This window comes from Anopheles moucheti, chromosome 3 (genome assembly GCF_943734755.1).
Source record: "Anopheles moucheti chromosome 3, idAnoMoucSN_F20_07, whole genome shotgun sequence".
NCBI lineage: Eukaryota > Metazoa > Arthropoda > Insecta > Diptera > Culicidae > Anopheles > Anopheles moucheti.
The window spans coordinates 4,026,076-4,053,519 of record NC_069141.1 but is presented as its reverse complement, the minus strand read 5'-3'; the positions used below and the strand labels follow the sequence as shown (position 1 = coordinate 4,053,519).

General features: G+C 42.0%; 2 protein-coding genes and 1 long non-coding RNA gene across 5 annotated transcripts; 2 read left to right on the top strand and 1 right to left on the bottom strand.

Moving 5' to 3' along the window:
- Window positions 1-112: 112 nt before the first annotated feature.
- On the top strand, window positions 113-2,723 carry LOC128300852 (peptidylprolyl isomerase domain and WD repeat-containing protein 1). Its single transcript, XM_053037071.1, has 7 exons — window positions 113-339; window positions 411-798; window positions 862-1,501; window positions 1,566-1,675; window positions 1,741-1,859; window positions 2,096-2,436; window positions 2,540-2,723. Exons 1-7 carry the CDS (start codon window positions 147-149, stop codon window positions 2,681-2,683), a joined length of 1,935 nt encoding a protein of 644 aa, XP_052893031.1. The 5' UTR covers window positions 113-146; the 3' UTR covers window positions 2,684-2,723.
- LOC128300853 (uncharacterized) lies at window positions 2,541-5,648 on the bottom strand. Of its 3 annotated transcripts, none has more exons than XM_053037074.1 (5): window positions 5,579-5,648; window positions 4,399-4,561; window positions 3,110-3,170; window positions 2,953-3,048; window positions 2,541-2,881 (listed from the first exon to the last, which is right to left on the bottom strand). In XM_053037074.1, exons 2-5 carry the CDS (start codon window positions 4,459-4,461, stop codon window positions 2,784-2,786), a joined length of 318 nt encoding a protein of 105 aa, XP_052893034.1. In that variant the 5' UTR covers window positions 4,462-4,561; window positions 5,579-5,648; the 3' UTR covers window positions 2,541-2,783. The 3 variants fall into 3 exon arrangements, with proteins under 3 accessions (XP_052893034.1, XP_052893032.1, XP_052893033.1); XM_053037072.1 differs by having other exon boundaries at window positions 4,956-5,588; XM_053037073.1 differs by having other exon boundaries at window positions 4,399-4,528; window positions 4,956-5,588.
- Window positions 5,649-7,624: 1,976 nt separating this feature from the next.
- On the top strand, window positions 7,625-27,403 carry LOC128305299 (uncharacterized). Its single transcript, XR_008287455.1, has 3 exons — window positions 7,625-7,726; window positions 8,941-9,143; window positions 27,279-27,403. It is a non-coding gene; the product is annotated as an uncharacterized LOC128305299 (long non-coding RNA).
- The last annotated feature ends 41 nt before the right edge of the window (window positions 27,404-27,444 follow it).

Below are 27,444 nucleotides of genomic sequence, written 5' to 3'. Positions count from 1 at the left end.
AAAATCCGATACCAATTCAAACTGTCAATGCAATCTGTTGACAGCTGTCAATGGATTCCGCTTACCGCAATTTGTTTATGTTTGGCGCTCTGCCTGTGTTTTATATTAAGCTTCCGGCGCGAACTATAAAAATTCCCGAATTTACCATGAACGAAAAGGAAAACAGCCGTCGTAAACGTGCATCGAGCGAAGCGGAAGTAGAAAAGCACAATGAAGATACAAAACAATCGTTGGAACAACCAGAACAGGAAGAAAGTAAGGATGTCGATGGTGAAGATGATGACGGCGATTGGATAGGACCGATGCCATCGGCTGCGGCACAACCGAAGAAGAGAAAAGGTTTGGTAGTAGAATTAGAAATGCAAGTTTTATGTATCCCGTATACTCACTCTTCCATTTACCTGCTCCAGTTTTGGGATATGAAAAGCTCTTCATTGAAAACCTGCCGGATGCGGAATGTTACGAGAAATCCTTCATGCACCGGGACACCATCACACATCTAGTGGTGACGAAATCGGAATTTATTGTAACAGTCAGCGTAGATGGGCACGTAAAGTTTTGGAAAAAGATGGAGCTGGGTATCGAGTTTGTGAAGCACTTTCGCAGCCATTTGGCGCCGATCAATTATTTGGCCGTTAATTGCAGCGGTACATACCTTTGCACGGCTTCAGTGGATAAAAGTATCAAGGTGTTTGATGTGATTAATTTTGATATGATCAACATGCTAAAGCTGGAGTACGTCCCGTATCGGGTGGAGTGGATCCATCGAATGGGTGATGTGATTAGCTATCTGGCAGTGTAAGAGAAACCCGGCCAGTTCGATTTGCGTTACAAAAATAAAAAAATATCTTTCTTTTGTAGAGCGGACCAAGATTCTCCGGTGATTAGAATCTATGACGGCAAAGGAACAAACATTCCGTTGCATACCATTGAAAATCTACACACTAAACCCGTGGTGATGATCCGCTATAATCCCACCTTCGAGGTAACCGTTACGATCGATAAGGCAGGAATATTGGAGTACTGGTATGGACCGCGTCATGATTTTAAATTTCCCACCAAATTGGTACACTTTGAGTCAAAGCTCGATACCAGTCTGTACGAGTTCGCGAAGAATAAAACTACCGTAACTTCGCTAAGCTTTTCGCCTGACGGTAAGAAGTTTGCCACCATGTCCACGGACCGGCAGGTGCGTGTGTTTGGATTCCTAAGCGGAAAGTTGCTGCGAGTGTACGATGAAAGTTTGGCCCGTTATAGTGAAAGTCAGCAGCTTTCGCAAACATTATCGAACATGGAATTTGGACGCCGAATGGCAAACGAGCGTGATTTGGAAAAATCTGACGCATTTGCCAATATGAATGTGACATTTGATTACAGTGGGAATTTCATACTGTATCCGACGATGCTCGGCATTAAGCTGGTAAACATAGTGACGAACCGATGTGCAAAGATTATAGGGAAGAATGATAATTTGCGCCCACTGAATTTGGCCCTTTTCCAGGTGAGTTTCCAGTGTGGTGTGAATTTTTGGATTGTTATATATGTTGTTTTTGTTTGGGTTACAGGGCAAAGTAAAGTTTTCCAAGGCAGCTACCACACTTGAACAGGAAGCTTCAGAAAATAAGGCGGCACAGGCAATACCGAACGACCCAACACTGTTTTGCACGGCTTACAAGTAAGACTGGGAATGGATAGAGAAGAGAAACAATTAAATCATGATTTTATTTATAATTTATGTAGAAAGCAACGGTTCTACCTCTACACCAGACGGCTGCCGTCCGATTTGCAAGATATGGAACGCGATGTGTTCAACGAGAAACCTTCCAAGGAAGATATCATTTCTGTTACGGAAGGACAGGGTAAGTTTCGAAACTCTGCCACTAGTGCGAGTAAGAAAAGTTGTATGTTTAAACATGATTATTTATATAATCCCGCTATGCATACTTTCACTGCTAGGCGAAGGTAAATTAGCTATTTCTATTATCCCCCATGTCTGTGTAGTGTTGAATAAGGGTTTTGTTTATTTGTTTTCTATCGATATTTTAACATTACGATTTTGGAAATATTTTCTCATCAATTCGTTTGTTCGATTTAGGCGTACAAAAGATTTACGACAATGCTGTACTACACACGACCATGGGTGACGTCCATATGCGTCTGTTCGGCAAGGAGTGCCCTAAAACGGTGGAAAATTTTTGCGTGCACAGCAAAAATGGCTATTACAATGGGCATCTGTTCCACCGTGTGATCAAGGGCTTCATGATACAGACCGGAGATCCAACCGGCACCGGTACCGGTGGACAATCGATCTGGGGTGGTGAATTTAAGGATGAGTTTTGCTCAACCCTTAAACACGATCGTCCGTACACGGTTAGCATGGCGAATGCAGGACCGAACACGAACGGAAGCCAATTCTTCATTACCGTATTGCCTACGGTAGGTTCTTAGTGTTGTTAAGGTTAAGAGTATTCACTACATTTCTTCTACTTCATTTTTTTTCTATTTTCTTTCTAATTTTCCATTCTTCCCCTCAACGTAGCCCTGGCTGGATAATAAGCATACAGTGTTTGGACGTGTGCATAAAGGTATGGAAATTGTGCAAAACATATGCAATGCCAAGACGAACCCGAAAACCGACAAACCGTACGACGAAATTCGGATAATTTCAATCAATTTGTCTTAAATTAAGCATAATTGAATTAATAAAACGTAGGAAAGTTGATTATGTTGGTAAGTTTTCTTTAAATTACACTTTGTTTTTATGTTTACGCGTAGACCAAGTTTTACGCTTCGGCAGTCGCTGTATATGGTGGAGGTTTCTGGAACAGGCCCGGTGTTTTTATAACTTCATCATATTTTGGTGGCGGTGGCGGTTCCGTGTCTGAAAAAAAGAAAGAAAACGAGTATCATGCATAATGCTATCGGAGCGACGAATTCTCGGTGAACTCTTACAAGCAGGAGGTTGGCTACGTTCCGTTGGTGGAGGCTGTTGAGCCGTCCGGAGATCATTCTGATAAATAGTGAATACTGCGAAGCGTTGTGAAGTTTCTGTTAGAAATAAGGTGTCGGTTAGATTAGGTTTAATCTGACGATTGCGGCGTATGCTTACGACTGCGCGATTGGTTTGTTGCTGGTCGATGCACCTGCAGCCCGAAGTAATATATCCGTCGCTGAAATGAGGCATTGCAATGTCGAGGTTAGTTCATTAATTAAAAAAAAAATCTTACGATATATATCTTGTTTGCTCTTGTAAGATCGTTAAAAATGTTTTAAACAACTCTTTTGGACTGTTATTTCTTGTCAAACGATGCTCTATAATTATATCAACGATTTCGTCAACTTAGTTAATAGCGTTCCACATCTACGAACAGTAGATGTAATGAGTCACACTACATTCAATAGCGAAATAATGAACAAGTTTCTTTTGTCACGTCTTTTTGAATTTTACGACTGATTTTGTGATCTATTTATATCTATTTTTATTTAACTACTCTCCTAAAACAGTGTGATCGAAGAGATCCCCAATAAGAATGTTATTGTTTAAAACATGGATAATGTTTGGATTTTGAAGAGTGATCAGTAAAACTGATAGACTAAACCTGTTAATCGATATGTCTTTCACATCCTTTGATAGGTTTTGTCATTTTGGAAGCTTTAAAGTAATAATGTTACTTGTTGTACTCATGTCTATGTTGTTCATCTAGATCTCAGCTCATCTCAAAGCCTAAGATCAAACTGTAGCCTATGTTGCTCAGCTAGACCATAATCCATGGAATAGATCTGATGGACATACATCATCTTGAAAGTATATTGAGCGTGTCAAAGCTAGTCAATTTACTACTTCCTGTGCTCACCCATTTTAGTGATCAATATTGTTTTATTCTACTGCGAATTACTAAGCGATTTCATAATATAATAACGGTAGCGATTTGAGGTCTTTCAAGGTGATCTCTTTACAAAAAATTGAAACTCTAGCTGCTCGCTCAGAATATCACTTGGCAAGTCCATTATTGATTCACAAATACAAATCTTCAACCCTTGAAATTCTTAACCTTATTGTTTCGTTAGACCTCAAACTTTAATCCTTTTTCCATTTTCCCATAGAATGTAAAAGTGCAAACAGGCAAAATTAGGAATATTCCAATCGAACAAAGATAGCGACAAAATGTATCATATGAAGATTTGTTTGCCCCAAATTGACGTGATTTTTGTTGGAAGTATTCATACCATAGTTATGATTATCCTTAATGACCAAACGATTACTTTAATTGTTATCATACAAGATGTACAGTGGAAACCTCGTATTTTTTTTTTTGAATCTCCTACGCCCTACATGTACAATTAATTAATGATCATTTTAATGCTTCTTCTATTCCTCAAGCACACCCTTGCGCTTACCAGAACGATGAAAAACAGCATCAGCACCAGAAACATCCACAGCAGATGAAACACCCAGGACATGTTGGTGGCGTTTTACGTGCGGTGGTAACCTCGTGGTAGTAGTTGGCAGCGGTAAGTGAAACGTAACCTTCGCGTTTTAACAGCAATAACACAAAAAGACCTACCACGGGGTTTGATGCAATACGAAACCAAAGGAAAGAAAAAAAAATCACAGTCAACAAACGGACTTTTCACGATTTTTGCTTCCCTTCGCTGTGTATGAAAATATGATAGGAGGTGTTGGTGGTAAGCAAACAAAAAACGACAAATCCTTAAAACGCGCTAATTGACTATTCAATACGGGTGAAAAGTGGATTGGCTTGTGTGAACCGTGTGTGTGTGTGTGGGAAGCATTGGTTTTGATGTGATATCAATATATGCTTTTTTTGCTCTGTTGTTGTATAAATCTCTTTCCTGTCTGTTTATATCCACTTTGCGTAATGCTTCGATTGTTGCCTGATTTAACGATGTGTATGTGTTTTTTACTGCTTGTTTTTCGTTGTAGCAAAACCTACTCGTCACATCCACAGGGTGGCTGGATGCTGCTGGTCAACTGATTGCGCATAAATATGGTCGTGTTTTGCCGGATTCGTCGAAAAACCCTTTCCTCGTGCGCTAGTACCCCACACAATTAAGCAGATGTTTGTTCCCGTTCATGCCGGTGAGTGAGGGGGGAAATAGGTAGAGATGTGTGATAAAAATTATGATGCGTAGTTCAGGGTTCGCGTATTTTTTTCTCGTGCTTTGTTTCGTGTTTGATTGCTATTTATGCCAATTCTCGTCGTTCGGTTGGCCACGTTTCAACTGAGGCATGTACGTGCTCACGGGAGTTTTTTTTTATATTAGCACCACTGTTTAACAAGTAATTTTAACTGTAATTGTCACTTCAATGCTCCGACGTCCCACATTCGATGTGCACTGGAAATGTAATCAACCGTCGAATGTGCTGGAATAATTTCGTATCGATTGAATTGTTCTGTTAATGCGTACTGAACGATCTTTTGATGGGGGAATTGTTTTAAGTCACTATTTAATTCAGTATTTTCAAAAACGCACTTTCGGTTGCACTTGTACACGGAAATATGTTCGTCCCGGTTACTTAGCTAGTTCGATAGTAAACTGTGCCTAAAGACCGTACTAATAGTTAAACGCGAAGGTATTCCATCATGGGTGATGCCCGTCCCCACCGTTCAGCTTGCCTGTACTGTGTGGCAGGATTGTTGTCGAATCGATCGAATCTATCCACTTGGAGCAGTTTGCGATTGCAAGTAGAAGGGAAAAAAAATACCCCAATAGTATTTGCTCTTATCATTCGTCCGAGATAGATAGTCCGAGTGAAACAACGAATAGACCCTCAACGAAAAACCCTTCCTCCCCCCCCCGAAACGGACATACATTGCGAATGCGAAGTTAATCGATTTTCGATCATTTTCCGTCCCTTGGAAGACGCTTGTGCCCGATAAGCGGGTAGCGTACAGCAGCATGCAATACCACTGGGGGACGTCCCCAAATTGCGTCCCCGACCGTTTCTACACATATTTCACCCATGGTAACCCAACCCGCCAAGGGGCCGGTTCGCCACATCCGTGCAGTTCGAGTACCAACGGGATTAACTTTCGTTTGTAGTGACTCTCGATGAGGTACTTGATGTTATTTTCAAACTCTATTGGAACGATTGCATTGCACTTGGAAGAGGTTTTCGTACATGCGGATGAAACAGAGGTGTTGATAATTTGCTACACCGATTCACTTGCTGGAGGAAGTGTTCTGAAGTGGTTTGACCGATTGCGAATGGAGACCGTGTAGGTGATAAGTGGATGAGAGAATGAGAAACGCATTGATACGCGGTTAGAATTTTTGCTTTTGGAATTTTATAAACTTCTCGCGCGTTACGCTAACAAAGCTCAGCAGGATCTGCTTAGGAAATGATCAAGATCTATTCACGTGATTTCATGTTTCTGATGTGCGAAGAACCCTATTGTAAAAAACGAAATTGCTTGAAAGCTCTATTTTTATCATTTCCGCCAGAATATCGCGTTAACTCGTGAAATGTTATGCGAAATTATAGCCAGCAGTTATGAACCATAAATTAGTAGTCATCATGTTGTCGATGAGATCGAATCCGCGGGAAAACCGACGGTTGAAATGAGTTATAGGGAAAAGATCATGATCGCGGCTGGTTTTATGAATCACTCGAAGAAGAGTGGGAATTGGAGAGAGCTAACAAAACAATATCTAAAGCGAGCATCTGAGAGAGGAAAAGAGAAACGGAGAGAGAAGCTGAGCATTCCACGCATGCAACTTTAGCAAAGATCAATTTACAATGAAGTCGAGAGATCGAGGCAAGGTATGTTTCAAGACAGGGGTTTTCTTCCGCATGTTGTTGAATGGAAAAATGTTGTCTTCTACATACAAGAGGAACGCAATAACATCCTCAGGCAGACTAGGTCTGTAATTTCTAACGTTTTTGACATTTACCCGTAGCTCTTTTAAATAGTATTTGCATTGGATGACTTGGGATTGCCGTACATGTCAACAAGTTGTTTGTTTTCTCCAAATAGATTCCACCCAAAGTATTCCTTTCCTTGTACATCTTTCTGGTACCTAAATGACTTTGAAATTGTTCCGACAAGCGTCATTTATTTGCTTTAAAATAAAATCCCTGATAAGCTATCTGTACAGTTTATAGCCCGGTATAATTATAGCTTCGGTTCCGCGGTGTATTGTCTCTTCCATCCCCGAATAAATGAATGAGTGTCCTTCCGAATATAAATTTCTTCTTCTTTATCGACACAACAACCTTTAGAGACCTGTATATGTTGTCTTTTTTAAATTAATTTTCCCGTCAGTCAGTCCTACGTATGGGGGATTAGTCCAGATGGGATTTTGGACCGGTCCTGTCGTGTGAAGACCGGCTCCGCTACCATCATGCCACTGGGTCGCCCAAATCGATAAGTGATTATCAGAAAATGTCGCTTAATCCTCGATTGAATCAAATGTGATAAATTACATAAAACCCTTATGCAGATCATGATGGGCAGTCAACGAACCCTGCATAAGGGCCCTCTCTCCAATTTCAACAAGCTACGCACCAAAACAGACAGATCGCCGCTTGGGGAGCTTGCGTATCTCGCGGCTACAGTATGCGCATCGCTTATGCTCACCTTTCTCAGTATTGTTTCGGTGCTTGTAAAGTTCGCAGGTTGCGCGGACCATTTTACCCGTTTTTTCCCCAAATATTTCTTGCCCTTTTCGCTTCCGGACCGGGGCCCGGCCATTGTTTGTTGTAAGTTCGCTTCGGGGTGGCTTCGCGCATTCAGCTTCCACTGACCGACCGTGGCCAATAAGACAATGGCATCATGGTAGCAAAACCGCGTGACCCATACGTGACGCGTCACAACAGCGTTTGATAAGTTCCCTTCGATACGTGTTTGATAAAGGGAGCCACACCGGAAAGTGGTGGTATGTGTGTTAGACCTTTTTTCGCGTGTGTTTGTGTACGGTGTGATGTTTCCACTGGTGACAATCATTATCACTTATCAGAGATAAAAAGGGGAACGTACGTAATCAGCAGCAGAGCGTGTACGTGATCGATCTATTGCTTCGACTGTTTGTACGGTGTGAACAACAGTGTGTTCCTTCGATTGAAAAACCTTCAAGGTGGCTAACTGTTGATATACGTACCTTCTTCGCGATCTCCCTTTCTCGTTTCTTTTCTCGTGTTGTATTACAATCTTTCTTTCTATCATGCTTTCTGGGCGTTTTTAATTCCCATTCCGCGTTCACGTTTTGCTAAGCCCTCTTCTCGCATTATTTTCGCTGGTGACGGCGCTGGTACTCACGTGTGTATTGGTTACTTTGATAAACGACCCTTTCACCCTCCCACCCCTAACTGTTCAAACACGCTCACAATGCTGGAGTCTGGAGTATTTTCGACGGGCAAGCGTTTGTTTTCGACGCGTATTTGTCTCTTAGATCACCAGAAAACTTCGCTGCGTACAGGGTCGTAAAATACGGTCTCTTGCAAACATTTGACTGTCTCTCCGCCAAGAAAGTGTTCACAAAAAAACAAAACCACCACGAGCAAACAAGAAGTGAAGACGTGGAAAGAATGTGCGTATTGTTATTTGCTGCAAAAGTTTAAAGCAAGAATATATGATCGGAAGTTTGTGCTGAAGAGAGAATGAGCAAAAGTTCGTATTGTTGAGAATTCACCTTGAAGGGAATGGTGTCCCGTTCGGAAGTGATTAATTTAGAAGATCGCGAGTGAAACGCATTCCTGCTATAAGAAAGGATAATTCCAAAATAACATCCACACTTTTTTCTACAACTTTCATCGAGCGTCGTCTATGTTTCGATATAAAGGATAAATTTCAGTAACAACATGTCGTGCTCAGGAGGAATCATAGCGTAGTGTTTTATTTTTAACGTTTTCCTTCACGTTATCAACTGCCATCGATGCGTCAACGGTGCGTTTTATGCGAATGTTTATCGTTTCAGTGATGTGAAAACAGAGCAACCATTTGTAATCGATTAAGATCAATTATCTGAAGACGTGAAATGTCGATTGTGCCAAGTGTGTGAACAAGCTTCTGCGACTACACCTCCCTGTATGGTTTCATCTCGGTCAATCAACACGGGCACCTGCTTGACTTGATGTACTGTTTGCCGTAACGAGGAGGAGGACATTCGACTTAAAATAGGTAAGAAATGCTAAATGTTCCATCTATGGCGAAACAAGAGCAATAGCGAGAAGATCGTTGTGTACATGGTATCAGATATGTAGGACGATCGATGCGTTACTTTAAATGGTAAAAATGGACTAATATGGTGTTGGTCGACAAACGATCTAATGTCAGTTAATGCTCAACTTGAGTTCAAAAAGCCCTCTAAAATAGATTGTGGATTGCGGATACAACACATAAACTGATGGATATTATTAGGAACCAGATTACTGATTACTGATGATTACGTACAGGAAGAGGACTACTGAAATAAGTTTAATTTAAATTAAGACATTAAAAACTTTGTACTTTTTCGAAAAATGACCCAACATAACATGGGACGCAGCGCGACACTGGTCGCGTGTGCGTTTATGCTTGCGCGAGCGATCATTGCCGATCGACGTTGTTCGGCACAGCTGATCGATTGCGTCAACATTGCAATCGAACAGTCGATCAAACCGGGCTAACAACCAACGAATCACTATGCCAATCAAGTTCCATTGTAGGAATCAAACCGCTGTTGAGCGACGATAGCGTCAAACGCACCATGTGATCGTGTATGGTGTGACGCACTGCTATTGGCACTTTTGCCACTGCTTGCCATATTGTTTTGGGTGCATTTGGTCGGATGGATAATTACTATTACAATCACGTGCGAGGCAGACAACAGAAAAAAACCCACTTACAAGATATTTAATAAACACTACTTTGAACAGATTACGCGGGTATAGGAAAGATTACCCGGCCGCACCCGCTATTTACAGGTGAACTCGTTTCGATATTCCTCTTTGCTTGCATCGTCTATCGGAGTGCGTGTGGTGTATGCGGCTTATTTAATCGGTCAAAGATTCACTACATTTGCCAGTGTTATGTACAACGCAACCAAAAGGTGCAACTGTGAGTGTTCCAACGCAATAAGGGTGCAAGGCGAAAGGTGTAAAAATTAAACAGAAAAATGCAGTTGAATTGAATGAATGAGGGTGCATGCACCCGAGCAAGAATGCAATACTATCTGAACAATTACATTACGACAAGCGGATGATACATTGCCTCGCTGACTAGTGATAGTGTGGGGAATTATTTTTAGTATCTAGAATTTAACGGTGGCTTTCTTTTCTTCTTTTCCTACGAGTGACGAAACGCAACAATCGTGTTGAAACAGAACACACAGCGAAGATGCTAAGATTGTGCCAAATGGTCTCGTGAAGTCAATTCATGATGCCGCCACCAGCTGACTAAACCATTTGCTCTGGGCATTCATTCGTAAAGGGTTAGTCATAGATAGAAGCAGGTAGCAAGTAATTTGCTTGTAATTTGATCAAAATATAAATGTTCGTGTTGTGAGTCCAACCATGAATCTAACCCATTTGTATCGGTATCCTGTCTGGCGCTAACTAGTGTTGTGCTTAATGAATCTTTTTGAGAAGAGTCTTTCATACGAATCTTTTGCGAGGAATCATTCAAATCAGCAATCGACTCTCGTGAATCCTCAGTTTAGTAGCGGATCATGCTCTTTAGAGACCTTGAGCGGAATGGTAGTTGGGTCTACATTTGGCAACGGATGAGCGGGGTTGGGTGGACACGACGGACTAGCTGGAGGTATCAAATATTAGATGATTCATGGATCATTTAAATAGAGATTCAGATTCATTTAATCTGTTTAAAGATTCATTCAGATTCATGAACACTAAATATTTTTATCTCGTGTCGTTTAAGCTTGATGGCTGGCCTTGTTGCATATTTGAGATTAACCCGTATTCTGTTAAATAATTTCCCTAAAGCAAACGATCCACCTCAAACGTAATTGGCTTGCGGAATAAAGGATAGAAGTATCGCTTCTCATAAATGATGCTTTTTTATGGCTCGAAATGTCCAACTGTTATTAACCGTGTGTCTGCAACAGGAAATGGATTCTGTACATTCCTAATACACACGAGACTTTTTATTAGCAAAATGGCAGAAACACGTCATCATTAATAAGCAAAATAATCGATCGCTATTCACGTGGATGTCTATCAGATCGTTTAAACTATGACGAGGCCATTCATTAGCCAGTGTCGGCAGGCTGGAAACAAAACACGGCCGACAGAATTTAATCCTCCAACTTTTCCGTTGCCACTGCTTGCCCATCACGAACAGCCTACCTGAAATTCATTTCGCTGTAGAAGTAAAACCAGCAAAACCTGGCCAAAACTACGGTTGATGGTGCAATGCTAAGTACAATCGGTATAATCACCCCCGGTGGATGACACTGTCACCGTCGAACCGCAGCCATCATCGTGCATCGTTAGAATGTGTAGCCGCATCGACCATATTCGCCCCATTTAGCTCCAACCACCAATCAGGCTAGTTTCAGGAATTTTCCCCGTTCCAAGCTTAGCGTGATGTTCAATGAGCACTGTGGGTTTGTTCTGCATTGGCTACGTGCGAGCAAGGTGGCTATGATGGGGTGAGCCACATCGACTCACCCGTATGTTGGTGGTTGCATCCGAAACCATGCCGACCTTTCTCTCGCTGCGTTAACCGACGGAAATCACAAAATTTATAAATAATTACACAATTATTTCTAGTTGTGCCTGGAAGTGGGGTAAAACGGTATTGCGATGATGAGCTAATGATCCATTGCGGGATACACACGGGACGGTAGTGATAATGCACGGTTGATTTAACAGATGAGCAACAGCATTTTGTTCATGTGCATAAAAATAAAATGGAAAATATGGAAGTGCGTATTTTTGTCCCGTCAGGAAGGACTCTGGAAGGATCAGCCACAGATAAGGGACTGTGACTCGTCGTTGGCAGAACAAAATTATTATATTATTTATTAGTTTGATAAAAAGTTCGAAATGGCAATATTGTTCAATAGTTAATATGGAACCAAAATAATAACGTTATATTTTTCCTGACATTTCAAGCTACTCTTGAAGAAATCTTTTGTCAAAGCTCAGGACTCTGACATTGTATTATGTAAATAGTCCAAGCTGTAAACTAGACCGGATCAAGATGAGGTCGAACGTGAAGTATGAATATTTTCTTGTTTATCGGCACAACAACCTCAACAGTCCTAGGCCTGCCATAGCAAGGTAGTCAGTCCTGTGCACGGCGGATTGGACTGGATGGGATTTTGGCCCGATCCTGTCGAGTGTAGACCGGCGCCGCTACCAATACACCACCACCAGGTGACCCCATACATTCATGATCAAAATATGCATTTCTGTCCACTGTTTTCTAGTTGCTAATCGTACTTTAGTTATTCGTTTTAGTTCACCAACAAAATCATTACCAAACCATTTAGATCGTCTACGATTGGATCTAGATACTTTTTATTTATAACTCTCCGGACCAAAACTCCACCCTGATTGACATCAGCTTTCAACTGGAACGTGTCCGACAACGTGTTGGCAGGGAATCAAAAAAAGTAAACCAACTTCCCCGTTCTCAATTTACTCCCTTTACTGTGGGGCGCGGAATTGGATTTGCGTTCGTGTTGAGTTACTACTGTCGCTGTTTCGCTGCGTGAGGAAATTTAACATTCCTCAGTTCCGATTCGGTTTCGCGACTGCCGTTCCACAACGGTAGGTGATTCAATGGAAAAGAAAAAAAAGGACAACAATCTCGTGCCACAAGCGTGCATGTGCATGCCGCAGGCAATTAGGGTACCGGTAACGGGCACAAACGATGAGACGGGTTTAACATTTCAACCACATTTGCACCCCCCGATGGTTGTAACGTAATACAAGAGGTTAAGTTTTGCGATTTAGTAAATTTAGTAATGTTTGACTTGTTCGAAGAGGCGCAATGTTGACTGTACATGTTGTAACATACTAGTTTATGGTCCTGTTTAGGTCAAGCACTTCCTAGCTGAGTCCGTTGTTTTCCTTTCCTTTTTCCTAAAATTATCAAAATGGTATAGTACATTTACATTTTTTTAAAGATTAATTATATGCTTCGGGATATGTTGAGTGGGTTTGATAACATCATCTATTATGAGTTGCCATGGAACTCGTCTAAATGCTCAACAACTCCACAGCTTTTTAGCTCAACGATATCATTCAACTCGATAGTCTTTTATAGGCCACCTTGCTCACCGATTCCATCACCATTGCGGTTGTCTGTTAGGATAGGGTCGAATCTGTGGTTGATGACTTCCAGCATCCGAGTAACGTACGGTGTAAGTAAGCTCTCTCCGCTGTTCACCTGCTTACGCAAACGTTGGTTCCATTTCAGGAGGACATACTGAAAGTATGCTTTGGCGAACCGCACGGAACGAACGTGATTAAACGCCAACAGGCTAACCAAGCATACTTAGCGCAACTACTCATCGATTAGCGGTCTGAAGGGGTATGATTTTATCCCAGGAAAGGGATACAGTAAACACGAAGGCTGCTGCTTTTATCAATACGAGGTAGTGTTGCGGTATATAAACTGTTAGGAAGTTAGTGCCACCGGTGGGAGAAAGTTAGACTTTTACGGATTTAACCATAGCAAGCAGACACAGCTGTAGGATGTAGGATCTGTTTCTTCCCGTTTACTTCACGATTTTGATTATAAATATTTATACTATATTTATTATATTATTATATTATATTATACTACTATTGCTATGTTTTTTTACTATTAAATTATAAGAGCAAATAATTATTATCAGCAAAAAATTGTCTTATCCTAAGCTATGTGATCAAAGGCAATACTTACCCCAAACCGACTAGACGTTGGGTTGTGATCGTATTCCATATCTCCCGTGATCGTTCCCTCAAAGCCCAGGCTGCCGAAAGCATATCGGAATAAAAGCAAGTGTAACCAGTGTTGCCTTTGCAATTAGCACATTGCGTTAGTGAGGAAAACAAGTTATATACGGTGCAGCGTCTTAGAAGATGGTAGTTACGTCTCTCTGTACGTACCTCGTCTATTTGTCCATTGCCCATTTTCCAGCATGTGACGGTCGCGACCATGATCGTCACGATTGGCTGGGCACTAAACGGGTTGTTTGTCGGGGGCAATGTGACGAATCGTCGCACCGAGTGCACCATGTCGCCAGTGGAGAAATTAATCAATCGCTTTAAATCATCGCCCGAGTTGACAAGGCAAACAAAATGAATGTCTAATTTATGAAACAATGGCCCTGACGTTACGATCATGGGTTATGATTTGTTTTTCTATACCTTAAGGATATCTATTGCAAGGCATTGGTCTGTTCATGAAATGAAATTCATTGTTTAGAGCTTTGTTCGATGAACAGGTGATCGGAATGATCTTTGCCATGACATCATTCCGGTCGTACATGCTGCTGTGTTGGTTTGAACAAAATAGTTTAGTATTTAATTTTCTCATTTCACATAAAGTTAGTTGTAGTTTTGCCTTTAAAGGTGCTAAAAACCACACCCTGCAGGAATATAATCTCATTTGATCCAAATGCATTCAACCATTAAATTGCTTGCTCGTCGATGCATCCATGGGGGACCCGCGACGATCATGACTTATGGTGGTGTAAAATTAATTTGACACCCCGCAATACATGTGTCGGATAGGTGGCGGAAAATAAAAATATGCTGATTTGTGCATATTATTCGTCTAGCTTGTTTCAGGCTGAAAAAACAACAACACGAGAAGGTAATAATTTGATCTCATTCATATACCGAGAACTTTAGTTTGGTGGATGCTGAACTGATTGAAATAAACGAGAGGTTTAAAGCGTAGCTGGATCACGAAGAGGTAATTTAAATCGTACAATGTTTTAATGAATTGATTTAGTTTGATTTTGTATAATATATTCGCAGCATTCGCTTATCCCGCCAAATGTTTTCGAAAAGTCGAATGACAAACGCTGATTAATGGCAGAAAGGCGAACCACAATTTGTTTGGTTGATTGGCTCATTTAATAATGGCCGTACATCAATTATCCCCTTCGCACTGATTTTTCCAACTTTAACTTTAAATGAAATCAACCGCAACCAACCTCGAATGGGTGGGAAAAAGTACAAACATCAGCTCAGATAATGTCACGGTCGAGAGTCGAGGAATATGGCGCACGATGCACGTTGATGAGTGCAGTTTCTATTTTTTCTATTCTTAATTGTTTGTCTTTCACTGCGGGGCGACATGCGGTGGTGCACGCTGAGAAACAGTACAGTCAGCATATTTGTCATGTGGCATCATCGATCGAGCCATTGTTCAACATTAAGCATGCGGCTGCAGAATGCGCTTGTTATTTACGGTTGAATGTTTACCACCGTAAGCATTTGGTGTAATATCCCATTGGTGGAATATTTTGTATCTGGTCCCATATACCCCCTCGAGTATATCCGCGGAGGTAAATCCACAAATCCGGCCTGCAAAACAAAAAAAGAACGTGATAATTTTTGCATCACATTTCAAATGTTGCATGTTGGACGGGCGGTGCATTGTAAGTACAGTTCCATTGAATGATTTTAGTACATTCCTGCAAGCGAAAAGAGCAAAACGGATTGGATTTTAAATATTCACAATTTATGCATCGAAGCAGATGCTCATTTTTCTCATTGTTTTGAACGATTGAGTAACAACAAACATCTGTCTGTCGCAGGGTTAAATTAATTGCTATATTGTTTCACAAATGGGTTCAGACCGAGCTTTTCTTTATTACAGCTTTGCACACCAGAGCTTTTTTAACGGATATAAGTATCGGTCGATTTTTGGTCGATTTTTCTGTACTTGTGCTGGTTTTAGCACGAGATACTTTCTTCGAAAGACACGTGGAATTCGAACTGAATTTCGACAAAGGTGTTCCGCGTGCGGAGGAACTTTTAAATTCCTTTACTTTCCGGGCTATGGTGGGAATGTTTAAACCGTGTTCCTGGAACACCTGTTCTACCAGCGATTTGAATGTAATTTTACTGTCTGCAGCAATCCAACGGCAAAAGCTTTCTATTGCTTCCGGTGTTTTGGGTCTGTTCCCACCACGCTTTTTAGCAACAATTTGTCATATTTTTTTAAAACTTTTTGATGATTGGTATCTGACTAATTTTAGTTGGAGTTGCTCCGCTTTTGAATGTTGTTATTCTTTTTACATTGTTTATGCTGAGTTATATTAGATTTGGAGTTTGAATTACTTTTCAGTACAAATTTGGACTTCTTGTTTGTGCTTTCAATCATCACAATATAACTATGATTCCTGTTAAGTAGTACATTTGTACATGTGAACTCGTAGACTAATATATATACCAAACATTTGAATAATTTCCATGTTATTTTTCTAAACACACACCAGTGGTCCGTTAACATGTGATGAATAAATTTATCTCAAATCCGCGTGGGGGGGGCTCATCCTGATTATGCAGGACATCAATAACATATCAGCATATCGCTTTTCCCGCTTGGATATAAAAGAGACATTCGATACAGTTAGGATTAGTTACAAAAAAAAGGAACAAATCTACCATTCCATTATCCCATTTATCGCACTTAACGCATATAAACCGGCAGGCCGGTTGCATAAAATGGGCGTTGAAAATATTGATTTCAGTCCGCTTGCATGCACTTTACCACCATAACCCCAAAAAAGTAGTGCCAAATGAGGCTCATTATCATATGATGGGTAAGGAAAATTGAACAAACTTTTAGAACGATTTTTCTAAACCGAGAACGGTGTGGTGCGGAAAATTGTGCTGCGGAAGTTATTTGTTTTCGCGCATAAATAAAGCGAACTGTTTGTGAACGTACTCAATGCATTCGGTTTGCAGTTTGCAGGCAAACATGGTTTCTATGCAAACGAGGTGCTTTCTCCCGTCAGCATGATGCACACGTATTGGCAAAGTATGTGCGTAAACGATATGCTCCCCAATTCCCAATTGCTGCTTTGTAGGATCATGGTTATAGAAATGGCGAGAAACCGGGTGCCGTAAGGACACGCCGAGAATGGAAATGGACAGAGGCCAACGACCACACCAGACCCTCTGGTTGGGTTATGTATGGGTGGGTTGAGATGGGAAACCGGGCAACCGGGAATGGTGCCTGGGAATCGGTGCAAATGAAACATAAATACGTGCGCTAGAGCATAAATTTAAATTTCTATAACACGAATAAATTCTGAATCAATGATCATTTGTTTCCATCTATATTGGCCCATCTATATTGGGGCGGTCACAGCGGAAAGCAGTCGAAGGTGCGGGGTGTGGACAAACGATGATAGAAATGTTCAACGCTTTCTCGCCTTTTACACACATTTATCGTCCGTTTATCATTCTCACTCGGTAGCATTTTTGTCTGTTTCGTTTTTTCATTTCTTTTACCTTTTTTTTTAATGTTTCACAATTGAGTTTTCCTGTTTGCTTTTTCCAATATTGAATACCCAATGTGCCCTTTTTCACGGGGCGAGAGCACTTTTTGTGCTTGATATGATTTCTTGCCATTTTTATTTGATAGCTTTTGTTGGCTAGAATTAGAAAAAAGGTTTGAAGAATTATTTGAAGCGTAATTTTCCTTGCTTGAGCCTCCATAACGGCATATCCGGAGCCTGATTAACCGACGGGCGGATTATCCGTGAGCTAAAAAACGTCAACTAGCTGGCCGACCCGTTTGGCCTGAGAGAAATTTGATAGTTTTAATAAAGAATAGAAAGGATAGAAATAAAGATATAAATTTAAGTAACGTTTGGTATGCACATATTTTATATTGATGTAGTAGTGGCGATTTCTGTTGAAATGATCCAATAGTCCATTTCTTGTATTAGTTACGCCAGAACGATTTCCGGTAAACTGTGCCCCAAACTCAATTACGAAACCATAAAAAAATCTGAATCATCGCTGGAAGTGTGATTCTTTACCTTCCGATCGATCGAACAATTTGGCAGAATGTTAAGCGGAGTGTAAAATTTTCTGCGAGGAGAAAAAACCCTCCCAAGTGATTTCTCCAATGAATGTAATGATCACGTACACTCGATTTTCAGGTACCCCATTGACACTAATAATGGCCAACAGAATGGGAAATCCGGAAGCGGAAGGCTATCGGTGTTTGTGGAAATGCCTTGCACCGTCGGTTGAATTTAGATGCCCTATTTTAAAAGTATCGATTTGGGATGCTGTCTGTGGCGCAGATTAGGACGGCCAGAGTAGTTAGTAAAAGGATTTTGGATAAGCGTTAATGGGAATTGGATTGGAGTCCCAGTTTTAGAGAAGCTATAACACATTTTACAAACAATATGTGCATAAGTACAGTAACGTTTAGTTAAGTGATTTATCAATTATAATCATTGCTTAAAAGCTCAGATGTCCGGCAGTTATCCAGCGAATTGTATCCTTTTATCGATCTCATTTCATCGCCCAATTAAAAATGAAAACCGTTCCCCCCAAGGCTTTCTAAGCACCTAAGGCTTTCTAAGTACTACCACTAGAGTTGGAGTTTAGTATATTTTTATCCTCTCGTATTATTATTTCTGTTTGAAGCAACACCCCACCCGTCTCGCCTATGTTTACCAATTCATTCGCATCGGATGATGTTGATGAAATTCCGAGAATAATTATCACCACTCCATCCGGCATGCTTTTACCATACACGCTTTTAAGCTATCCCAGTCATTGGCCCGCCGACGTGGGATGATGCGATCATGCACCGTCTAGCGACTTGAGACGTCGCGACTGAAGAGCTTCACCAACGAACGTTTCTATCACATTCTACCAAAAAGACACCCACCGCCAAGGTTCGGCAGCCAAGCTGTCGGCCTCTTTCAAGGTAATGGCGTCAATGGTAATGTAACGTTGCTCGTCACAGAGCGGCAGCCCACTCGATTCGTACGGTGTAACGTTCTCGAACACATTGGTCGTTGGTTTGCCGCACACCCGTTTGCTGCATTGCTCACACGGTGCGTGAATGCATTGAGCATAACATAAACATAAACCCCCCTCCCCAACAAACCCGTGCGGTCTCGCACTAATCAGGCACCGAAACACAGCACCGAGGTGTCGGCAAGGGCAATCCATCAGCATTATAGCTTCCATTACTATTGCGACTGCAGCGACGTGTGCAATACCCCCGTGTTGGTAAGATTCGTTTGAATACGTCCGAAATGTGTAACAAGGTTTCGGGTCAAATAAATGGTGTAGTAATGGAAAGAGCAATGTTGCAAGTTTGGCTACAGCAAAGCTACCGAATCGTACTAGTATCTGAGGTCAAGGGTACATATTAACTTGCACATAAAGTTTACTACAGAGTATAGCAAGTAAACACGGCCATAACTTGTTTTACGGTTTTCTATATTTGTAGCTTATTAAGTTTGAAAATAAAATTCCTTACCGGAACTCATTGCTATCCATGGCCTGCGACTATGAAATCTTTTAGCCCAAATATCTCGTCTTAAGATGGGTTTAATTCGTCTTAATTCGTCTTAATTAGTCAGCAACAGTAAGATTTTGCTTTATTTCTTGTTTGCTCCCACCCGACCAAAGCAAAGCTCCGAATGAATCACGCTTAATTTGTATTAGTTCCACGTGCCATGGTAAACGTTCGCAACGCCCCGCATTGTTTAACGTTTAGCAGAAAGGCACACGACCGTGGCATGACCATGCCAACCGGCCACTCCATGCACTACCGGAAACGCGGTCGCGAAATTCAAGTTCAAGTTCGGTGTTGTGGCATAAACTGGAAGTGTGGTTTGCGAAGAAAAATAGTTTAAGGCTAAGGAGCAACACAAATAAAAGAGCTGCGTTTAGTGCGAAGTCGTAGAACCATGCATGCGCGATTATAGGGTGGGAATTTCTCACTCAATTAGAATGGTGAGAAAATGATGATGATGGTGTGGTTTTTTCCCGGTAGAGTGCATCGCCTGTGACGGTGACCCAGTGGGCGCAACAAGAGTGCTGTTGTGTAGTTTTGCCATAGAGCACAATAGTTGTTTGATAACAGATATATCCCGCGCCATGATTTCTGCTCAAGGGCGCACTCCGATCATGTTCAGTGCGTTCTACTCGCGATAGTACAGTGTAGGTGACAGTGTTGTAAGAATTGGAGTGGTCCTCAAACATCACACCGAAATTCGGATGCGGTTCAACCGGGATCAATGTGCAACCGTTCGGTACGTGCATAGTGGAAATGTTTCATTAATAAGAGCCATCCATGAAACGGTTGATCTTCTCGTGCTGTTCCACTACTGCACCCGCATGCAAATGAGCGTACTCATCCCGACGCACCATGAAGGTGAATATTTATTTTTAATGTGTTCATTTTCCCTGCAAAAGCGAACGGTTCGATCCCGCCGAACGTTGGGTTGTGTGGGGCAGCAACCGAATAAAGCGTCCTTCACGCGCCGGACTGTGCCAGTGGGCGCAAGTGTTAAAAAATTTAAGTCCATTAAATCAACATCATTAAAAGCGTCTGTCTGTTCCTGTGCCTGCAGTGCCACAGCACTTGAGTGCGGCATCCCGAGGGGTTTGATTTGGGCGCACGGAACTTTCGGCAGCGCTTACCTGATCGTTAATGAGTGCAGTTGGGCATGAGTTTAGAATGCAAATCACGTGTGTGTGTGGAGCACTGAGGAAAAGCACTTGACCGGACTAAACGTGGATTGATTAAAATTGTACAATCACGTCGGAAATAATTGCTGCTGTATCGAAGCTTTTTGCTTTGCTGTGCAAATAGACGATGTGTGCGGGAGATTAGGGAAATGTTTCGCTGTGGAGTATGGTAAGCTGCTTTGGATTTAGTTAAATTGATTTTCTCTTATCGGTACATTTCTAAACACTTCATATTTAGCGCATTTGTTCGGTTGTACACATTTTGTGTCTGTTCAAACAGGTACCGTAGTGTGGTTTGATTAACGCTTCACTAAACACAATGCACGTGCAGAGTTTGGATATTGTCCCAGCAGTAATACTTATCGTCAATGTTGCAAAATTAAAACACATTATGCTTTACTTGTAATAGTGTATCTATAGTCCGTGTGTCTCACTATCGTATAACGAGTTTAACTCTTCACGCGCCAGTCGACTAGTCACGTTATGAGAATGACACCGGACTAGCTAGTTTGCATATTGAGCACATCCGCATGAGCATAGGTAGTAAGCCTAAATATATCCGCCAGAAAGCCAGGATAAACATATTCGATTGGTTGACAATGGCACTCAACCATGGATGAAGGACACCTGAGGTAGGTCAAGAACTCTTGGTGGTTTTAGCACTTTCAACAAAAATAAAGAACATTATAGCGGCGAGAATTAGATATGTCAGGTATCAAGAAAAGACAAATCAATCAGTGTTCTATTGGATCTATTTCTATTGGTCTATAGTTTAAGATCGCCCTATGAATTAGGCAATTTTCATAATATCACGGGAGATAAAACAATGCATAAACAAAAGTTGCAGGGACAATATCAATCGCGATCTTGACCTGCTGCAGCCTCATCACTCGCGGCCGATAGCCTTTCTGGGGAACGCATCCATGCTATAACTCCGTCACTCAATTTGGGCCCTCCATGAGCGCCTTCTTTGCCCATGCATGAGAATTTCCTACCATTTTCCACCATCACAGGGAATAACTGAATATGTTTTATATATTAATAAAGCTTTTAGCAAGCAGGTAGAGATCTTCGGATCCGTATGCCTGGCACGACGGATAGCATTTGTATCGATATTTCTATATTAATCTGATCGAACTTGTTTGTCTAAATTGATGTTAAATTTTATCAGAAAGCAGTTTGAAGACATTAAATTACAGATCTCTGAGAGGTAAAAAAAAGCGATCTGCTAAGTATTCGTGTTTATCTGTCATAGTCGCATAGTATAGCTTGTATACCGCAAATTACTAAAATGCCGAGGACATCTAGATAGCTTGATATCTTCTGTCAATGTTGAGATCTTAAGTTTCATTCGGTCGGGCATTGTATGTGGAAGATTGCCCACCGTGTCACATGCCTTGTTCCTGCAACCTGTATGTATGCAACCACACCGTCGTCCAGTCTGTAGTAAGGTGTAGTAAACGGTGTTCACTCAGGATCGAAATTCGTTCGTTGACAATTTTCGCTCGTTTGGCTAACAGCAGCACCTTGTTAACCGGGTATGCGACGGTAATTTCCGCAATGGACATTTTAAAATATACATCACACAGACCGTTTTCTCCATCCGTCCATCCACCCGGGCGCTGCTGTCTGACCTGCAGCGCACCATTCCAACTGGGGGAGGGCTTCCGTCAGTTCGGTTGTTAATCGAAGTCCTGTTTCTAGCAGTTTCACCCGTTCATTTCATGTTTGCAATACATTTCACGATTGCGGGCGCAGTACAATTATACGCCACCGAAATGCGTCCCGTGAATATTTTTGGCTGCGTTGTTGCGGTGATGACACAAAAAAAAACGACGCGAAACTGCAAATAAGGGATGTAGATGGCCGGTGGATGAAGTGACCGGGGGTGGGTTCTTTCTGGGTGTGTGTTTGTATTGCGCTGCGTGGGGGCTAGGTATGCTTATATGCTCCATTTCCGGAAGCGGAAATGTACAGCCATATTGTTGAATTGTGCCACGGGTCGCCAGTTCAGGTGCGTGGTATTCGACACAAGGGTAGTGGAGTCGTCGGTAGTGGAGACTCCACCGTCCTCCGGTTAGTCGAGCCGACGAGCTCCTTTAGGCTTGGTTTGTTTTCGGCTGTGGGTCCATTTGCGTTTTGCGGTGATTGCACCGAGAGTTGCTTCTGGTTTTAATGAAAACATTAAAATTTCACATGCATAATTAATAATTATAATTAATATATTCATAATTTTATTTCAACTCCGCAAGCGGACCATATTTTACTACTTGCTTTTGCGCTGGTGGACCGTGTGGGCTGTTTCTTTTCGTCGCTGTATTATGAATGTTTTCAGTGCAGTTACACCGAAAGCATATGCAGCCGATTGGTTTATCGTCGCTGGTTCCGGCGATGGCCAAACAAATCACAGTGGTTATGTTAGGAGATGGTCAAAGTAATTGTTGATATTTGATTGATTTGTCCTTGTAATATTATTGTTTTCACCTTTATTTGGTGTTGTTGTTTGTTTGTTGTCTTTTTTAAACTTATTTTCTTCAACTTTTACTATTATTTAGTTTATTTTTTATTTACTTCTATTTTTATATGCAAGACTTGCAAGACACTGTGAGACTTCTGTTAGCTTATGTTTGTGCTATTAGTCATACTTACTAATAATATTGTTAACGAAGTCACCATGAATTAACTCAGAGTTTGTAAACCATTTCCTCTTCCAAGCCATGCAAACAACATCCAAATTAGATAATTCAAAATGTTTATCTATATATTGAAAGTGATCTGAACTGCGTTAACTATCTTTTAAATAAAACTAAATGATGGTTGAAAATTCAATTTCAATTAGAAAGAAACTCCTTCCAGTGTGCATTATGGTCACGTGGTACAACGGCCGCTGCGGTTCGGTTGGTACAAATTGAGCGATAAATAAACAAACTATCCTTTTATGCAGGCACATCCGGGGCGTCCGGGTTTGGGTTGCCGCTAGTTGCAGAAACAGCTCAGCGTGTCCATTTCGTATGCACTGGTTGGCCGCAGAGTTTGTTTGCAATCCGGCCCTGGCCCTGGCCCTGTCAATGGGGCAGGTGTCGTTATCGTCGTCCCAGAACGCGCTTACACTTTGCGGAACGCACACAGTGCCGGGTTAGTGTGTGGCGTGGTTTAGGAAAAATAAATGAGCATAAAAGCAAACAACAAGCAGATGGGCAGATGAATGTAGTGCGCTTGGGCACTACGGCTGTACCGCTGCAGAGCCGGAAGTTGACCGTAACGCAGGTTATCAAACTGACATCAAGCATTAGTTCGATCTCCGAGCATCGCTTGGTGGTGGTGGCCGCGTTTAAATTGCGGCCTGCACGTGGCACAGGATGCAAGGATGCACAAGCAGTACCATGCACACGTACACGTCCGGTTTGCGAGCGGTGATTTGCAGGATTCTAAGCTCGCACGAAAGCGACGGCGGCCGCCAGCATAGGCAGCAAATTTGGCATTAGACACCGTGCGAGATTCGGACGAACCCGGGGCCCGTAACTCGCATAAATCCTTTCCCGGAATATATGCGGAGGTAGCAGTAGATCGACTACCACTACAAACTTTCGCGCTAATGATGCTCACGTGACTTTCGTGAGGTTTATGCGAACGTGAAGCTGTTCGTAAGTAGCTTTGTCCCATGACCACTGCGCCGTAGGACACCACATGGGATGGGAAATCTAAACCACCACTGATTGATTAGCATCGAATTGCCGATGTCAAACGCGTAACGGTCGTCCGGTGTCGGACAGATTGGGCGAACCTTGGTATGGGCGAGACCTTGAAATAGAACCGAGCGACGCGTACCGAGCGGAGACAGCTGAACGTGATACGGAAATTAGTGCTCCCCGTATGCTACACCATCGTACGGAAATAGCGACCATTCCGTGCAATGCTACTTATCGATCTGTGCCCGACGGAGGCTGCCATGGGATGGGATGAGGGAGTTTTTGTTGGTACTTTTAGTAAAACAAAATACGCTTTTTTAGTTCCGCCCAATGGGCGCTATTTCACGCATGTGAACGTGGAACTTTTAATGCGTGTATTCAGGCGGTGATTGATTATGGGTAGTTGTGGAAGTTTATTTTACTCGTCTGTAGAATTTCGGTTGATGAATGAATGCTGGAATGGGTAGTTTAGTGTTGCCTTTTGCCAGTGAATAGATAAAATAGCAAGTTTTATATATTTACGTATTAAGGTCATCGGATAGACTGCTGGAAGGTACCTAAGGAATTGCTAGAAATGCTTCATGACCAACAACATATGTATTCTTTTTGCGTATTTTATTTGCAGAAAAACGTAATTTGCATTGTTAATGTATTGCAAACACTAGCGATTGGTACGGGACTGCTATTGCGACGAACCGCGACGCTGCGAATATTCAGTCCAAACAACCGAAATGCAGTGTGAAGCAGTCGTGAAGTTAAATATTGATTCGCCTCATATGGAAAAGATGACCCACCGTGCGTGGAATACACAGAGGAACGGCAAAGGAAGTGTAAAAAAATGCATCAAATATCCGGACGGCAATCGTACAAATTCGGCATGTAAACAGCTTCACACTCTGCGTCTCTGGACCGGGTACGCCGTCGTGTGTATGTGCGATGACAGTGAGTGTCTAGTGCGGTAAAAAGGCACAAGCATGACCGGTCGCTAATCAAATTAACTGCGGGCTGCAAACGAACAAACAATATCCTGCTCCTTCCAGTGCCCTTGGTGGTAAAAATACGATTCCTGCTCTCGCGAGGTTACTACTCTACCAGTGCCCAGCTCGGAATCATCCTGTGTAGTGGTGGAATCGTCCTCCGCCATAAATCGCGTGTGACCTCCATTCCATGGAGGTAGCTGGTGCAGGAGTTGGCAGTAATTAAAGGAATCAAGTTTACAGCCTGACAACACGTCACTAGGACACTTCGCTGATTGCCGTGGTGATGACGGGTGTCTGTTGATGGGGCTGCCACCGTTTTATTGTTGCCGTGAGTGCAGGAAACAGAAGGCTAATGAAGAAGCAGAGAAGGGCCAATGTAATATTCAGTTAGACTTTAGTAATGAATTATCCATAAGAATCTCAAACCCTGTGGTGTTGACTCGCGCCGGTTGCGATAATGTTTGTAGTAACACAGTGATCTTTGTAATCGCGCTGTAAATCGTTGATTTATGTGTAACTACTTCAGGAATCTTCGACACAATGTAGATACTAGTAGATACAATGTGTAGCTTTACCGCCTGAGGGCTTTGAGAATTTTCATTATCTAAATTGAATATCTTTAAACTTAAGTCAGTGGCGGGTTTAACGATAAGCGGACCAAACGCATGCACCCCGAGCTTGCACCAGTCCCCGAGCTCACTCGAAGTGCACATCTCTTTATGTATCGACGATTGACATCTCTCTCGTCTTGGATTAACGACCAAGAACTTGGCCGCCCCAAATTTCTCCTCCTAGACATGATAACTTTAATTAAGGAGTAACTTTCAGGAACTTTAATGAAGGAATGACAAAAGGTGAAAAAAACTCACGAGCTCATGTAAGTTTATCCGTCATTTGCTCAATTCCGTTTTAAGTAGAAGCTAGTAACAAGTGCGTTTTTAGTATAAGGTTAGTTGAGTTGAGATACTTCGCGAGGAACTTCGTCTCGCTGATAATAATCACTATTTCACAGGGTCCTTACAGAGTCCTGTTAATGTTTTTGCCTGATCGATGGCACTATGAACTTGGCACTATCAACACATCCTTAGACCTCTGGCATGATCGCTTTTTCCGTGTCGTCTATATCCGGATGATCAAATTCACTTCTTAATGTTAGACCATATCATCGATTAGAGAGCGAATTGGGAACTTTCCATTGAACTTAATTTCGAAACTGATGTATCTCTATATTGTTTATCTAGAATGTTAATTAGAAGTGATAAAGTTTCTTGATATGATGTTGAAGTGATTAATAGTATAACCTTTTCAAATGCCATTAATTAATACGCTAATAAAAAATATTAAATATTCCCTTCTTTCTTATCACGTTCACCCGTTTCGATGGATCCGACGCTGACCGATAACGTATCACAGACGTATCTCAGAAAGCACCCTTCAGTGGCCTACCTGACTAGCTGATACCGAACGCAGCTACGGGTGCTCATTGTAGGTGTACGTTTCAATATTGATTCGCTGTGTTAGTTTGCACATATTATCCGTTCCTCGTGTGTGAATCCATCGCCTGTTTCTATCCTTGCGACAGGTGCCACCCCTCAGGCACCCAAAACGCACTGGAATTTAACATTATCAGTAATGTGGCATACGCATACAACCACTGATTCTGGTGTCATATTTTACGCGTAAGAAACGGTACAATTTTCGTCACTGCCTCACACAATCTGCGAGGGCTGTGGTGGTGCTTTCTGGGCCAGGTTTGTTGTCGTCGGTTGTCGGCAACCATGTGACTGATTTACGATACGCAGTCTGATTTCCCCCGGCATGGTCTGGTTGTTTATTGGATGTGATTGAGTTGTGAAGGTACCATTTCGAAGCTGTTTGCTGCTCGTTTTGTAATGTGTCTAGCGACTGCGAATTGTCGGCTTATGTTTGCTAATGGTTCCTTTTTGTTTATTTCTTCTACAGATTCATCATAGCCGTGGTAGCGAAGACCAATGCCATCAGTACCCACGTGGTAACACACGATGTGGTACACCGGTTTGCGAAGGAGGCGGAGAAAGTGATTTTTCTAACTACTTACTACTTATAACGTCGCGCTACTTCATTGATTCCAGTGTGTTCGTGAGTGTGT

What these genes read in the sequence shown, in the direction of transcription:
- LOC128300852 (XM_053037071.1), top strand. Translation starts at nt 147, where the DNA reads ATGAACGAAAAGGAAAACAGCCGTCGTAAACGTGCATCGAGCGAAGCG. An exon ending in ACAACCGAAGAAGAGAAAAG is followed by an intron (nt 340 to 410) that starts GTTTGGTAGTAG and finishes TACCTGCTCCAG; the next exon opens with TTTTGGGATATGAAAAGCTC. An exon ending in CTGTTTTGCACGGCTTACAA is followed by an intron (nt 1,676 to 1,740) that starts GTAAGACTGGGA and finishes TAATTTATGTAG; the next exon opens with AAAGCAACGGTTCTACCTCT.
- LOC128300853 (XM_053037074.1), bottom strand. Translation starts at nt 4,461, where the DNA reads ATGTCCTGGGTGTTTCATCTGCTGTGGATGTTTCTGGTGCTGATGCTG. An exon ending in TGCTGTTTTTCATCGTTCTG is followed by an intron (nt 3,171 to 4,398) that starts GTAAGCGCAAGG and finishes GCCTCATTTCAG; the next exon opens with CGACGGATATATTACTTCGG. An exon ending in AACAAACCAATCGCGCAGTC is followed by an intron (nt 3,049 to 3,109) that starts GTAAGCATACGC and finishes TATTTCTAACAG; the next exon opens with AAACTTCACAACGCTTCGCA.